Source organism: Acanthisitta chloris, unplaced genomic scaffold, assembly GCF_000695815.1.
Source record: "Acanthisitta chloris isolate BGI_N310 unplaced genomic scaffold, ASM69581v1 scaffold19419, whole genome shotgun sequence".
Classification (NCBI taxonomy): domain Eukaryota; kingdom Metazoa; phylum Chordata; class Aves; order Passeriformes; family Acanthisittidae; genus Acanthisitta; species Acanthisitta chloris.
In genome coordinates, this window is record NW_008693311.1 from 4,303 (window position 1) to 19,417 (window position 15,115).

Genomic DNA, 15,115 nt, shown 5'->3' on the forward strand with positions numbered 1-15,115 from the left:
ATCTTCCATGATGTGGACTATGCAAGAAAGAAGCTTAAAGGTATGTTAACTTCATAGCAAATGAGGATTTCTCCTTCAAGACAGGATTCTTCAGAGGAAAGGTAAGATAAAACAGTTTATAAACCCCCTTTTATTTTTTTCCTCAATGAGGAGAGATTGAGTTTGAAATTTATTTGGTTGATTTGCTGTGATGTTTCAAGCCGCAGAATTAACAGTCTCCACAAGCTCTTTATGCACTTCAAAGTTCAGAAACTGCTTCCTCCCAACCCACATCCTAGAAAACAACTTTAAATATAGCATAGTCATGTACAGACAAGCTTGGGAGCCTGGGGTGAATGACATCTTATACCTTCAGGTGCTTCTTTTCCAGGAGCTCTGGGGTAGCCACAGGCTACAGAGCATAATGCAGCCCAACTTCCACTTCTACATGTCATATGACAACCATTTCAAGGATTGAAGCTATCACTTGTAATCACATTCAAACTGGGTTGTCTCTCCAACCAGTGACTTTGCTGCATGCTGTTCATTCCTCACTTTCCTCCCAATCATGACCCTTTCACCAGACCTCCATCAGACATATGTTGTTTTTCTCCCATGCAAACAATATCAGCCAATCACATAGTTATTGCATTGCCCAAAATAACTACAGGACAAATATGTCTATGAGGATAACTGGAAGGTTAACTAAGTTTTTCACTGTTTTCTCATTCCTCTACTGAACCTCGAATTGCAACACGCAAAGCAAATTCACTGCAGGGACAGGCGTGACCAGGAAAATACACAGTGCTGAGTATTTTTAGATACTTGGCAAAACTCTGAATTCAAACTTCAGTCAGATATTGCACATATGCCATATTGAAAGATTACAAAGGATCAGCAAATACCACTAGTCAAGCAAAACAGTATTTCCCAATTAAGGGTTTAAAAGTGAGTACAGATGTGGGAACCCTGAGCATCCAGTTACTCATATTTAGTCCAATAAGATGTTCTTAGAGTGTGAGTTTGTAAAAACAGATTCAAAGGCAAAATATCATTAATTCACCTGAGGGATTTTGGAAAGCAACACAAATCCCTAATTCTGCTGGATTTTACGATTCCTTAGGAATAATCAAACACAATCCTACTTAGCATTTAGAACACAGACTTAAGTGCAGCCCTTAATAATGTCTTCCTTTAAAACATTCCTTAGTCACTGCACTGTACATGCAGTTTTTGATCCTACTGGTCAGTAAGACATTAAACAGAAAACCTGTATTTAAAAGAAAAGACAAGCAGGGATAAAACTGTCAGACATTATATGGACAAAATATCAATGTGTGCTTTCTACATCCTTGTATGATGTGCTATTTGTTATCACTGGACAAACATTCATTTATATCATATATTCCTTACCTTTAACATAGTGAATTCATATGGTTGATAACCTTTGAAGCTTTCATGGATGGCTGCCATCGTGTGTGAAGTTTTTTCCCAAAAATGAAGCAGTGTTGCCTGTAAGGTGGGATAAAATTTCAGTGAAATGTTAGCTTTATCATCAATTTATTTTCAGTGCAAATTTCACATCTTCCCTCCAATAGTAGTTACATATTCTTACAGTTGAATATTGCCATGGTAACCTCTAAAAACCCATATTAACAGGAAATTTTTCACCGGGAGGTCAACGTTTTGGATACCTGATATGTTGTTAACACATGAGAAAGGAGGTTGCATCTGCTCGCTCCCAAAAGATCCACTTTTTGACAGACATCAGTCTTCAGTTTGTCAAAGTTGAGTTTTGCATGTCGCACTTGTGCTTGAACCTTCAAACAAAGAAACAATTGTTTATGCAGTGATTTTTTCCCCACTTTTAATGAAAGAGCAAGCTAATACAACTTTTAGGGAAATTAGACAACTGAACAGACTAAATTACAACTCATATTTTCTTCAATCCCACTGAAATAAAGAAACAGCAGATTGATACCCACTGCTAGCAGTCCAGGCTGGCAGTGATGATATTAATGAAAGTGGCATTAGGGTAATTAAAAAGGATTTCAATAAACTGGGCAGACTAGTTAATGGGACAGGAGCACAGGTGGTGTTTGCCTCGGTTCCTGCAGTAGCAGGGATGGATGAGGAGAGGAGTAGGAAAACACACCTTATCGATAGGTGGCTAAAGGATGGGTGCTACAGGCAGAACTTTGGCTTTTTTGACCATGGGGCATACTCTATGTTACCAAGCCTGCTAGAGCCAGATGGGCTTCATCTCTCTAGCAGGGGCAAAAGAACTCTAGCCCATAACTTGGCAGGGCTGATCAGGAGGGCTTTAAACTAGGTTTGAAGGGGGATGGGCTGGAAACCAGGCTTTCTAGAGATGAGCCTCAGGGTAGGCAGGCAGAGTTAGGAGTTAAATCATCATCCCAGCTGAAGTGCATGGCGAACAAACACGAGTTGCTGGAGGCCATTGTGCAGTAGGAAAGTTGTGATGTAGTCGCTATCACAGCAACGTGGTGGGATGACTTGCATGACTGGAGTGTCGCCATGGATGGTTACAAGCTCTTCAGAAGGGATAGGCAAGGTAGGAGGGGTGGAGGGGTGGCTCTATATGTCAGAGAGTCTCTTGATTCTGTAGAGCTTGAGGTTGGTAACCACAAGGTTGAGTGCCTGTGGATCAGAACTGGGGGGAAGGCCAACAAGGCTGACATCTTGGTGGGAGTCTATTACAGACCACCTAATCAGGACAATGAGGGTGATGATTTACTCTACAGGCAGCTAGCAGATGTCTCAAAATCACCAGCCCTTGTTCTTGTGCATGACTTTAACCTGCCGGATGTCTGCTGGAAATTTAATACAGCAGAGAAAAGGCAGTCTAAGAGGCTCCTCGAGTGCATAGAGGATAATTTTCTACTTCAGCAGGTAGATGAGCCTACCAGGGGTGGGACCCTGCTAGACCTGCTGATCACAGAGAAGGGCTGGTGGGAGATGTGGTGGCTGGAGGCCATTAGGGGCACAGTGAGTTTTCGATACTCAGGGATGCAAGAAGGGCCATCAATAAAACTTCTACCCTGGACTTCTGAAGAGCAGACTTAGGCCTGCTCAAAAGTCTGGTTCAAGGTGTACCCTGGGAAACAGCCCTCAGAAACAAAGGAGTCCAGGAGGGATGGGCATACTTCAAGAAGGAAGTACTGAAGGAGCAGGAGCAGCTGTGCCGGTGTGCCGTAAGGCAACCCGACGGGGAAAGGGCTGGCCTGGCTGAACAGGGAGACTGCAGGAAATTATGAAAAAAAAGAGAGTTTACTAACTCTGGACAAAAGGGCAGGCTACTCAAGAAGAGCTCAGGAATATAGTCAGAACTGAGAATAATTGGAAAACATATTGGTATCTGTTTCAAGAAATACCAATTCAAAACCTGACCGATGAATTTGGAAGTGAAAGTTGACTACATAATATACAGGTGCAGTCAGAGACATCTCCATGTACCTATAGTAAGAGACAAATTATACTGACAAACTTTAAAGTCTATTTGTGACTCTTGTTGACAATATAGCACTTCAATATCTCTGAACTGCTACAAAAATGTTGCTCATAAAGTTTTACTTCTAAAACAGGAGTATCTTTCCTGTTTATTATCATCAGAAAAATATCAAGCCCACCCCTTCCTTAGGAGCTAGCAATTTCAGTTTCAAAGGGTTTTCATGTATCAAATTATTCTTCTACCACCTGTTAAATACATACACATGTACATTAAGTACTGTACATATTTGACAACAATACTCATCATGATCAGGCATCAGGGTAGAAAGTTTACGTTTTGTACCCAGGATTCCCTATTTTTATTACAGTTTTGTACACTACCCAAATACAATATTAACAAAAGAAATTTGTTTAAATTCTGTAAACAAATTTTGTTATGGTTTTCTTCCAAGGAAATGAGAAACAAACCACAAAACATTATGACTGTCCTATAACTCTTTCACAGTTACAATGAAATGTTTACCCAAAAAATAAAACATTTGACAGTGGGAAAAAACCTACTCAGTGTAAATTGTGCATTTCCTTTCTTTTTCTGGCCTAACTTTGAGAGCAAACTCATTTTGTCCAGAATATGCAGACTTAATCAAAAGAAATTTGACAGACTTGTATGCTTTTGAATTTCAGAAGTGAATCTGGAGCTTTGCAGCAAGTGCCTGTGCCCCTCGTGCAGTAAGGACCAATGCTCTGAAATGCTATGGTTACCATATTTCTAATCTTATTTTCCCAAACTCACTTAGAGTATATGAGACTTCCAACCAGGCAGAAAAACAGCCAAAGGTCTGTATCACAAGTTCATCAGAAGACTGGCTAACACAAACTGTGGGATTCTTGGGTTGCTGGATATGTGGCAACTATTTCACTGATCACATTGGCTCTGTATAAGCAACATTGCCTGATCTGCTCATAAGGACAAAACGATCACAATTCAAAATTTTCCATAAATGCAGAATCTCACAGCTGAGATTTTAATTGTAGAAAGGATGGTGTACAGAAAAAACTTTTTTTTTTTAACTAAAGAGCAGTACTACTCTGCCTTTACAAAACACCTCTGTGGTTAATGCATTCATCTAGAAGAGGAAGTCTTCCAGGATAACTCCACATATTACACCAAGCAATCAATGAACAGGTCTTGAGTTCTGCTAATAACAACTACACCTCAAACGTCTGACCTGACCCAGTGCTCTAACCACATGACTACGTCTTACTGATGACTTGCTTTGCTGTTTTTGCAAACAAAAGAGGGGTGTCCAGAGATGGAAGGGTTCTTGGGTAGTTTGGAGATGTTTTGGTACGGTAGAGACAGATTTGAATTCCCTCAGGAAGGAGGAAATTGCTCCCATGGCTTTATCTTTTTAGGCAATCATGACAAATACTAAGTTATGACATAAAAAGCCAGAAGCAGCTACTGCCAAGATATCTCCCTACAAAGTACAGTATTTCATGAAAAGCCTTACCTAGTCATAACTACACTGGCATGAGCTGAGGCTGCCTCTTAGTTTTGGACCCTGGAGGGATGTTATACTACTTCTTTTTAGCTTGTGCCTGGTGCAACCCCAGACAAGGCACCGTGCTATCCATGCCAGGAGTGCCACTCCACACACAAGTGTCTAGCCAAAACAGCAGGTGGGTACAGAGCTTATGGACTTCCAGAATTAAGCAGCAGTGAAGGAAGATGGGAGCAATGGCAGAAAGAGAAAGCCTTATCCAGTGCTGGACAAACATATTTGTCCTGTGTTAGGTCTTCAAATCCTTTATTTGCTTTAGCTGCAAGTGTCTGAGAGCACAGATTTACAGCTTCAGTCTAAAAGGGAGTGCTGTGAAAAAAAATCAGGGGCCTGTGCAAAGGAACTTCTAAATGAAATCCAAATACAAGATTACCAGCATCTTTTGCCAGAAAGAATTGCTACAACAGGTAAGGATTTAAGTAAGAGATGTTGTAGGCCTTTGGAAAAACTAATCTCAGTTGTAGCCTGAGAAATTCAACTGATGTCAGTGGAAATGTGGCACATACAAAACTATATTTTACAATGGTGCAGCTGAGATCAGAATCCCTTTCCTATTCAGTATATCACAGCACTGATGAATGCACAGTAAGAACAGCTGTGGCTTTGTAGACTGAAAGTCCAAGTAAGCAAAGAATGTTAGTTCTGGGGAATATAAATACTCTGTCAGAGAGGTTGAGCCACAATAAAAAAAAAAAGTACTACTAAACGCAATTCTTAATCTCTACAACTGCAAATCTGCACAAGATTTTATACAACAGACAGGGATTTCAGTCTACCTCATGTCTTCGACTCCGTAAACAAAGGAGAAAAAAAAATCCATAAAACAAAAACACCTGTAAAATTTGAGTTGTAGCACATCCTTCAGGGACATTTAGCAAGGAACAATGTAAGCATTTTTCTTAACTGAACATGTAATTAGTGTCTCTCTTAACAGCTAGAGCATTTGTGAAGAGAAAGAGGTGATCCACAACACAGTGTGGAATACAAACCCATATGTCTGTCATGCTCATACAGATGATTTGAGATACTTAATGCTGTGTTACCAAATGCCACACATTTCTCTTGCCAACCAGGGAAGATGCAATGCTATTAGAACTATTAAATTAAGGATGCTTTTTGATATATTTAAATGTTTACTGAGCAGAAATACTCCCCTTTTATTCCTGCAGCAGCGCAGGCCAACCAAGGAAGAACACTGCATGACCCTTTGCCTTTTATCTGTGCCAATCAATGCATTTTCAATTCAAATTATTTTTAGACATCTTTTAAGATTACTTGCGGTCTCAGGAATTAGGTATAAAATCTTAGTGCTTACAAAGCATAATCTACTTAATAGCACACAAGTTATGAGAATGAACCTTTCATTTGCTACTCAAGGGAAAGCTGATATAATACATATTAATCTTCTCCTTTCTCTGCAATTACTCTCTAAGACATAAGAAACAGGACCTCACTGTGGTCTCAGTCTTGCAAATTTTTATTCATAGAATCATAGGGATTGGAATGGACCTTACAGATCCTTCTAGTCCCAAACCCCACTGCCATGGGCAGGAACACCTCCCCACTAGACCAGGTTGCTCAAAGCCTCACCCAGCCTGGCCTTGACCACCACCAGGGTCGGGGCAGCCACCACTTCTCTGGGCAACCTGTGCCAGTGTCTCACTACCTTTATGGTAAAAAACTTTTTCTAATATCTAACCTAAACTTCCCCTCTTTCAACTTGAACCCATTACCTCTTGTCCCATCACTGCAGTTCCCAACAAGGAGTCCCTCTCCGGCTCCCTTGTAGGCCCTTCAAATATTGAAAAGTTGTTATGAGGTCATATATTTAAAGTCATTAAAGCTGAACATAAAAAATTTCTTAAAAATCCTGGATTGAAAACTGTCAGGATTTGACTGACCATAAGAGAACTGCCCTGATCCAAACACAACTGAACATCTTGTGATAACAGTTTCTAAGCATCTGAAACTGTAGGTGTTAGATGTGAGGTTTATGCTTAACAAGAAAATCTTATGGTACTACTGACATAAAAAAGATTATTACTTTCAATTTTTTTCTTATTCTAAGCAGCAGCTTGGAGCAACCTGCTTTTAATTTCATAATGCAAACATCTAAGTACAATATTCATAGAGAGCACAGAAGAAAATGTAACTTTGGAGAGCAATATCTTATTAAATCAATAGCTTGATAAAATATAAGATGCCAGATAAAATTGAAACAATTTCAAAACACTAAAATATATAAGTAAATAAAGTAATGCTAAAATCCTAAATGCCAGGGGCTGAAAAGTCAGATTCTAGAATGCTCGATTATAAGGGCAAATATTTGCTAACACAGGTTCCTAAACAGAATAACAGAGTGGGTCAGGTTGAAAGGGACCACAGTTGGTCATCTGGTCCAACCTTCCTGCTCCAGCAGGGTCATCCTAGAGCACACTGCACAAACTGTGTCCAGATGGTTCTTGAATACCTCCAGTCAGGGAGAATCCACAACCTCTCTGGGCAATCTGTTACAGTGTTCAATCACTGGCACAATAAAGACATTGTTCCCCATATTCAGGTGGAACTTCCTGTGCATGAGTTTCTGCCTTTTTGTCTCTTCTCCTATTGCTTGGCATCTCTGAGAAGAGCCTGGTTCCATTCTCTTAACACTTTCCCTTCAGATACTCATACACATTGATTCCCTCTCAGTTATCTCTTCTTCAGGCTGAAGAAGCCCAGCTCCCTCAGCCTTTTCTAATAAGAGAGATCCCTTAAACTAAACTTCCCTCCACTGGACCTGCCCCAGGAGCTCCATGTCCCTCTTGTACTGAGGAGCCCAGAACTGGACACAGCCCTCACTAGGGCCGAGTTGAGGGGCAGGATCACCTCCCTTGACCTGCTGGCAATGCTCTTCCTAATGCATCTCAGGACACCATTGGCCTCCTTGGCCACAAGGTCATACTGCTGGCTCATGGACAGTTTGTTGCCCACCAGGACCCCCAGGTCCTTTTCCGCAGAGCTGCTGTCCAGCAGGCATGCTGGAAACCTACATTAAAACAGAAAAATCCTAATCTCCAAGCATGCTATCATAAAAAAATAAAAATATGTTCAGACCCAGTTAAAAACCCCTATTCATTATGTTCAGTTACTAAAATACAGATTTGTCACACATTTTCAAGGAATCTTTATGTTCTCCACAGTACACCTGTGTTATTAGTTTCTTTTAGTCTCCCATAAAAGAAAAAAATTATTTTCAGTATTAGCCTAATATCAGGGACAATTCAGCTAGTGAAGCATCATCCCCAAAATTAACTTATGTCAGATAAATGCACTAACTCACTTTACATAGGGTATATTTTTATCTCAACATTTCCAGCATAGAAGCAGAAACAAATGCTTTCAGTCTAATTTGTCACCCAACCTCTCACTTACTCGATCTGAAAAGCATGCACAGTGTGTGTATAGGCTGGAAGGAGGGGGGTAAGTAAATCAAGAGGGAAAAACGCCTGGAATATAGCAAATCTTCCTGTTGGGGACTCTGGGTAAATTCTACCAGCAGATGGAATAAGCACAAATCTCTGCATTAAGTAAGCGTAGCACCTTCTGGCATACCTGACTGTCATAAAGACTACGTGAAAATGAAATCAAACTGAAGTAGGCTGTAGTTTGAGGGCCAAGTATTTAGTGTAGAATGTATCTTACAGTATTTCTGTATATAGCACAGGAAGCATAAGGAACTAGGTCCTCAGTTCCACAAAACTGTAATAACTTAATCTCTTGAGTGGTGTTTTGACAAGGAGCACCCATTACAATTTCACATGAACATATCCAAGTACTTACTGATTTATTTTTCCCTTTTTTCTTTTAATTCAAGATTGATGGTGCATAGTCAGAGAACAGAAAAGGTAATGTTTTATACAAATAATGCCTGTGACTAAACTTTTCCATGTGTAATGTAAGGGTTTCCAACATCTTGCACAGTATGAAACCTGATTTCAGTGTGCTTTGGTATGTTCTACATTTTGCAGACTATACTTTGACTCAACAGTTCCCTTGGGTTGGAATAGTATTTATTGCATTCATTAATCTCTGCTCCATCAATTTCTAGGAATAGCACATAAGAACAGTGGTTAAAGAAGAGGTAGCATACTTCTGTTTGTCTGCTTCAGCTCTGGTTATTAAAATCTTCATTTATCATCTGCTGAGAAACACTGGTAAAAATAATTTTAGGAAATGAAATTTATAAAGGGAGACATGCTTAGCTAAAACGGAAAACTACTTGGACAGTATAAACAGATCTAAATAATGCCTTATAAGTCTGAAGCCAAGTAGATATACATCACATTTGCTCAAGAAATGAAAATATTCTTGAGATATCAAATCAGATAACTTTAGTGGAGAGTAAGTTCCAATAATACGCTTCTTATATTTATTTGTTTGGACTTAATTATGATTGTCTGTGCTTGTACAAGCACCTCCACAAATCTCATTCTATTAAGCTTGGTTAAGCAAATTTGCAGTCATGATGCAATTCATAAAAAGGACTTATTACCTTTGCATGTTTACCAGTCTCAGTCTGGAAATCGACAGAACACCTTCTAGCAGGAGATGTCCCTGCCCACAGCAGGGGGGTTGGAACTAGATGTTCTTTAAGGGTCCCTTCCAACCAAAACCATACTATGATTCTATGAAAAGTACTGTTTGCCTTTCTGCCATGAAAGAACAACTGATACATCAGCTTTGAAAGCGAAGTTATGCCTGTGTGAGGAGAAAAAAACCTGCAGGTGCAGCTGCTGTACAGACTCCCTTCGTCTTCTTTTCCTATGCAAAACTAGCAGAGTGGAGTTGCTACCTATGACTCAGATGCCCAGTTGCTACAGCAGTACCAGAAAAAAACACTTTGAAACAGCTGTCAAAAAGATGTTGTGCCCTTTGTCAGGGTAGCTTAAATGCACCAGCAAATTCAGGTGGAAAGACTGTAGATAAGTGAAAGCTGAATTAAAGATACCACAGAATATCACAGAACAACCTGGGTTGGAAAGGACCTTAAATCTAGGTCCAACCCTCCTGCCATGGGCAGGGACACCTTTCACTAGACCAGTTTGTTCAGAGCGCCATCCAACCTGGTCTTAAACACTTCTAGGGACAGGGCATCCACAGCTTCTCTGGGCAACCTGTTTCAGTGCCTCACCACCCTCAGAATAAAGTACTTTTTCTTAATAACTAATGTAAACCTACTCTCAGTTTGAAGCCATTCCCCCTTGTCCTGCCACTACATGCTCTTCTAAATAGCCTCTCTAAAAGATGTACTAGGCCAGCTGCATTGCAAGAGATAAGGATTCTGGAAAGGAAAATGATACAACATCCTGATATCCTGAAGTGGTAAAAAAACTCTGATTATTTACAGACCTGAGCAAGGAAAGTCTACCATAAGATAAAAGAAAGCACAAAGACTTTTCAACCACTGAAGACCATTTTTCTAATTGCTGAGACATTCATGGTGCAAAACAAACAAAATATTCAACTGAAACACAGAGATATCCAACATAATCAAATGAAATTGATACCTACTCAAATAATTGCAAATATCTACTAGCAAAATACCTGCCATAATTACCCAGAGATTTTAGATTTAATTTTTCATTACAGTCCTGGAACTCAATGTAAGTAATAGAGGCAAAAGTACACAAAGGAACAAGAAAAAAAAAAGACAAAGGGCAGAAGCAATGCTGTATCACTCCATAACAGAACATAGACAAATGCAGCTTAATATGGATTAGTGTAACAGTGGCTACATTTCACTGTGTTTACTGGGACCAGAACAATCATGTTTCTCTGCCAAACAACTCAATCTGAAACATAACTGCCTGCAAACAGAATGACCATAAAGTCAGCATACATTGATAAAAAGGTTTTTCATTTAATAATGATATTTTTGTTTCCCATCAGATCAAATCTCCATTATTTAAACATGTATTTTGCTCTCCTTACACTATGATGAAGTGGTCTAGAGAAAAGAACTAGTAAAAAAGTCACATTATAGCTAAGATGTTATTCCGCCACACCCAGAAGCTTTCATGCAAAGTTTGTTGCTCAAATCTGCTACATTTTAGCTATTTTCTCAATTCTCCATACTTGAATTCAGATGATAGAATCCCTCTTAGACTTAGTTTTTCTTCTCAAAAAATGAGTTTAGTCAAACCCAGGATTTTTCATCTACCTCTGTAATCAAAATAGGATACTAAATTACAGCTGTGATAGTTTTAATTCACACACAAGAACAATAGCTTCTGATGGTAATTCACATTTTCATTTGAATGTGTGACTATTCCTTTTGATATCAATAGTATTGCTCATAATTATTTAACATTTGTATTACAGCAGTCCCTCAAAGTTTCAATGAGACCTCAACACCAATAAGCACTGAATAAATTAGAAGCCTGCCCCAGAGTTTTGGAATACTTAATCACAAGCCCAAGTGTTTGAAGGAGACGGATCTTAAACTAGGATTGTGCAGAGAAAACAAGTCCTTACTGCATATCTACACAGGTGAGTGACTCTTGGCCCTGGGATAGTAGAGTCTAACCCACTGGAACATTATAACATTATAGCAGGCACTTGTTCTAATTTGCAAAATACACCACCTAAAGGTCCCTGTATGGTAAACATGACCATGAACAGCTGGCACCACTCTGCCAGCTGTGGTGCAGTTCCCTTAAACCTGCATAGTACTATACACACACACACACGTGCTCACACATGCAGCTTCACCATGAACCTTTATTGCAACACCTACCAGCTAGAAAAACATTACAGCTGTCACTGGCTGTCTGGAGATAGCACATTCAAGCAAACTTCAGCCTTCAGCTGTGCTCCTGACCTGAGAATTTGGAGTTTTTTCTTCTGCTTATACTGATTCTTAATAAAAAAATATAGGCTTACTGGCATGAAGATAAAATTGAACTCTTCTGCATAAAATTCCAAGTCTTGTCAGGTGCACTTTTTTCTATTTCTCATGGGTAAGGCCATAGGATTTTAAACTCCACTCTTCCTTTTCCTTCTGTCCCCTTCTGGAAGGACTAATAAAAATGCTATAGACAGGGAATATTTGCATACCAGGGAAGGAAAGTATTATACGACAGAACTAGATTTCATATGGACACATGATAGCTTTGATACAATGCACACCTCTAATGCGCAGTATGAAACTGACAGTACAACAGAATTATTTCTATTGATTTCATGGAGTTGAGAAGAATAATTTTCTTTGTGCTCTGTTCCCATTTGTGCATGTGATGCTGCACTATTCTATAGAATAACTGGGGGGGTAATTGCTTTTCCATCAGGAATATGATCACTAATATCTCTTATTTCTGCTTCTAACATGCCACCTTTAGGTACTGTAAAGCTGCTATAAGGTCTCCCCAGAGCCTTCTCTTCTCCAGGCTGAACAACCCCAACTCTCTCAGCCTGTCTGCATAGGAGAGGTGCTTAAGCCCTCTGACATATTCGTGGCTCCTCTGGACTCACTCCAACAGGCCCACATCCTTCTCGTGCTGGGAGCCCCAGAGCTAGACACAGTATTCCAGGAGGCACCTCACTGGAGAGAAGCATATAGGGGGATAACCACCTCCCTCAGCTGTGGCCATGTTGCTTTTGATGCAGCCCAGGATACTGTTGGCTTTCTGGGCTGTGAGCACATATTGCTGGGTCATGTACAGTGTCTCATCCACCAACACCCCCAAGTTCTTCCCCTTGCATGTGCTCTCAATCTATTTTCTTCCCAGCCTGTATTTGAATGGGGTTGGGGTGCTTGGGGTGGCCCTGATCCAGGTATGGGGCCTTGCACAGGGCTTTGTGAACTTCACATGTATGATTGTGTATACTTGCTTTGTAGTAAGTTTTCACAGCTTTAAAAACACATCAGATGTCATTATTTTTAGTTGAACTACTATTTTTAGATATACTGCAATTTTTATACTATTTTAAATAAATCAAATTACTTTTTCAGTATGTTAAAAACACTTTATTAGAAACACTCAGGTATCTATGAGTGACAAAGTTTAAAACTCCAGGAAGCACCAAAAAGGATGCCATATTTTCTCTAATTTTGTGATTTTCAAAATGTCCCTGTAGAACACGGCCCATTTCAGCAGTTCTTTGAGGAGAGCCATTGACTGCCATAGTAACCTTCAAAATTGTCATCACTATTTTGGCTCAGTTTTTGCCAGAATTTGTCCCACTGCATACACGTATCCCCTTGGTCATTCATACCTGATACAGCTATGGGAAGCTCTTTGGGTTTTTCAGAAAAGCATTTCTAGACAGTTGCTATGTATTTCACCAGAGAATTTAAGGCCAGAACGAATCAGCAGATTAACATCATAAACTACTACTTAACCTAAGCCCTGCCTTCCACAAAGGTGTGCTTAAGTGTCCCTAGCTCAGACCTTGACACCTAACCTTGTTACCTTGTGATCTGTGTTAGTGGATGGAGATCCAGCCAACACAAACAACTGAGACTAGAGTTCAATTCGTATTACCCTAAAAGAGCCTGTTTCTCTCCAGTGGACTATAAAGGGAGTTCTTGTTGATTAGTTTGGGAGTAGATCTAGAGATCTACACAGCAGGTATCTGAAGTTATGTTTGATAAATCCTAACCTAAGCAACATTCAGCAAAAAACCCAACAATTTCCTTTGTTGCTAATCATAACTATTGAAATACATGCCTTATTTACTATTTGAATTCATCCAGTATAAGATCCAAGCCATGATTTTTTATATTTCTGATGAGTAGACTGAGGAGTTACAGCTTACACACCATGGTCAAGTCAACTTTTCATCTTCTCTTTGTTAAATGAGACAGAGATTGACTTAGAAACACCTCATCTTAAGTCACTTCTCCTAACCTCCTTGTTACATCTTACACCTTTTGATGCCCTCCCGCTCCAGTTTTTCAGTCTAGAGATGTGGACTGTGATCTGTGCTTGCTCAAACTGCACCAAGAGACTCCCCTGGCTGACAGCTAAGCTACATCTCTACAGAAGATCTTCATAGAAACTGTTGCTGAAAACTTTCAACTCTAGTTGCAGTGCTGCAATTAGCAATTTGCGGCCTGGGAGAACAGAATTAAATATACAATAGAGATGAAATTGTGCTTAAACACAAAAAAGAACTCTAATCTAGAATTTCAAACATATACTGTTTTGTTGTTAGTATCTCCAGTCACTGAAGACGTGGTCATTGTGCTCAGGATACAAATATATCCCAGACCAAGTACAACTACCATTCTCTGTTCTCTTCTTTGAACACAGAGTCTCATGCTTTTATTTACTCCTGCTTATGTTGTAACTTTGAACTAATTTCTAGCTTTGTCCTTATCCCCTCAGTACTTTGGGTCAGATGCCTGCTTTTATCTTTCTGTTTGAAATCCATGTCTATGGTCATGGGTTAAGGAGAATAGAACCAAGTGCTTAACAGGCATCATTGGCTTTTTTTCTTTAACAGCAATATAAAAATATAAGGTAAGAAAACATGTTGTTAGGTATGCTGAATTAACTACTACTATTTTTAAATCCCAATGGAGGATTAGTTTTCAGAAGATACAAATATGTCTACCAAAAAGTCAGGTCATGGATATGCACTGGGATTTCTCTGTGGATTTTTTTCAGCAAAACATGAAATTTGTTCTTTGTGTCACGTTTTTGCCACATTTCCCTCTCAAGTTTTTCAGTACTTGGCCTGTAAACTTTTTACTGCCTTGAGCCTGTTGGCTCACACACCACGTAACTCCAGCCTGGTAGTAATGAGTAAGTCATGGTCAGAACTGCTTACTTCATAAGCACTGACAGTCAGCAGATGTGAGTAATTCTCTGACCCCTGTGAGGATATAAGGTTATGGCTGGGTTGAATATTCTTCCTTTTTTCCCCCACTCCAAAAAAACAAAGTATGGTTGTACCATCTTCTGATATATTCAGTGACGGCTATCATAGAAATTGAATCATACCAAATAGCTTTCCTCCTCTCCTTTATGCAAACACAGACATTTATCTTACTCCTCTCTCTGTCTTTTTTCTTTTTTTACTGCTTCACTTCCTTCCCAGACTTGTGTTTATTC

At 39.6% G+C, this 15,115-nt stretch overlaps 1 protein-coding gene across 1 annotated transcript in view; it reads right to left on the bottom strand.

Annotated features, from left to right (window-relative positions):
• Window positions 1–1,392: 1,392 nt before the first annotated feature.
• The window catches only part of ICA1 (islet cell autoantigen 1, 69kDa), a gene marked incomplete at its 3' end in the record, with an annotated part of 36,573 nt that continues 22,850 nt past the window's right edge, over window positions 1,393–15,115 (bottom strand). The window contains exons 6-7 of the mRNA XM_009083032.1: window positions 1,674–1,799; window positions 1,393–1,491 (exon numbers count right to left, since the gene is read on the bottom strand). Coding sequence (XP_009081280.1) covers window positions 1,393–1,491; window positions 1,674–1,799 — 225 coding nt within the window. The remainder of the gene's footprint in view (window positions 1,492–1,673; window positions 1,800–15,115) is intronic.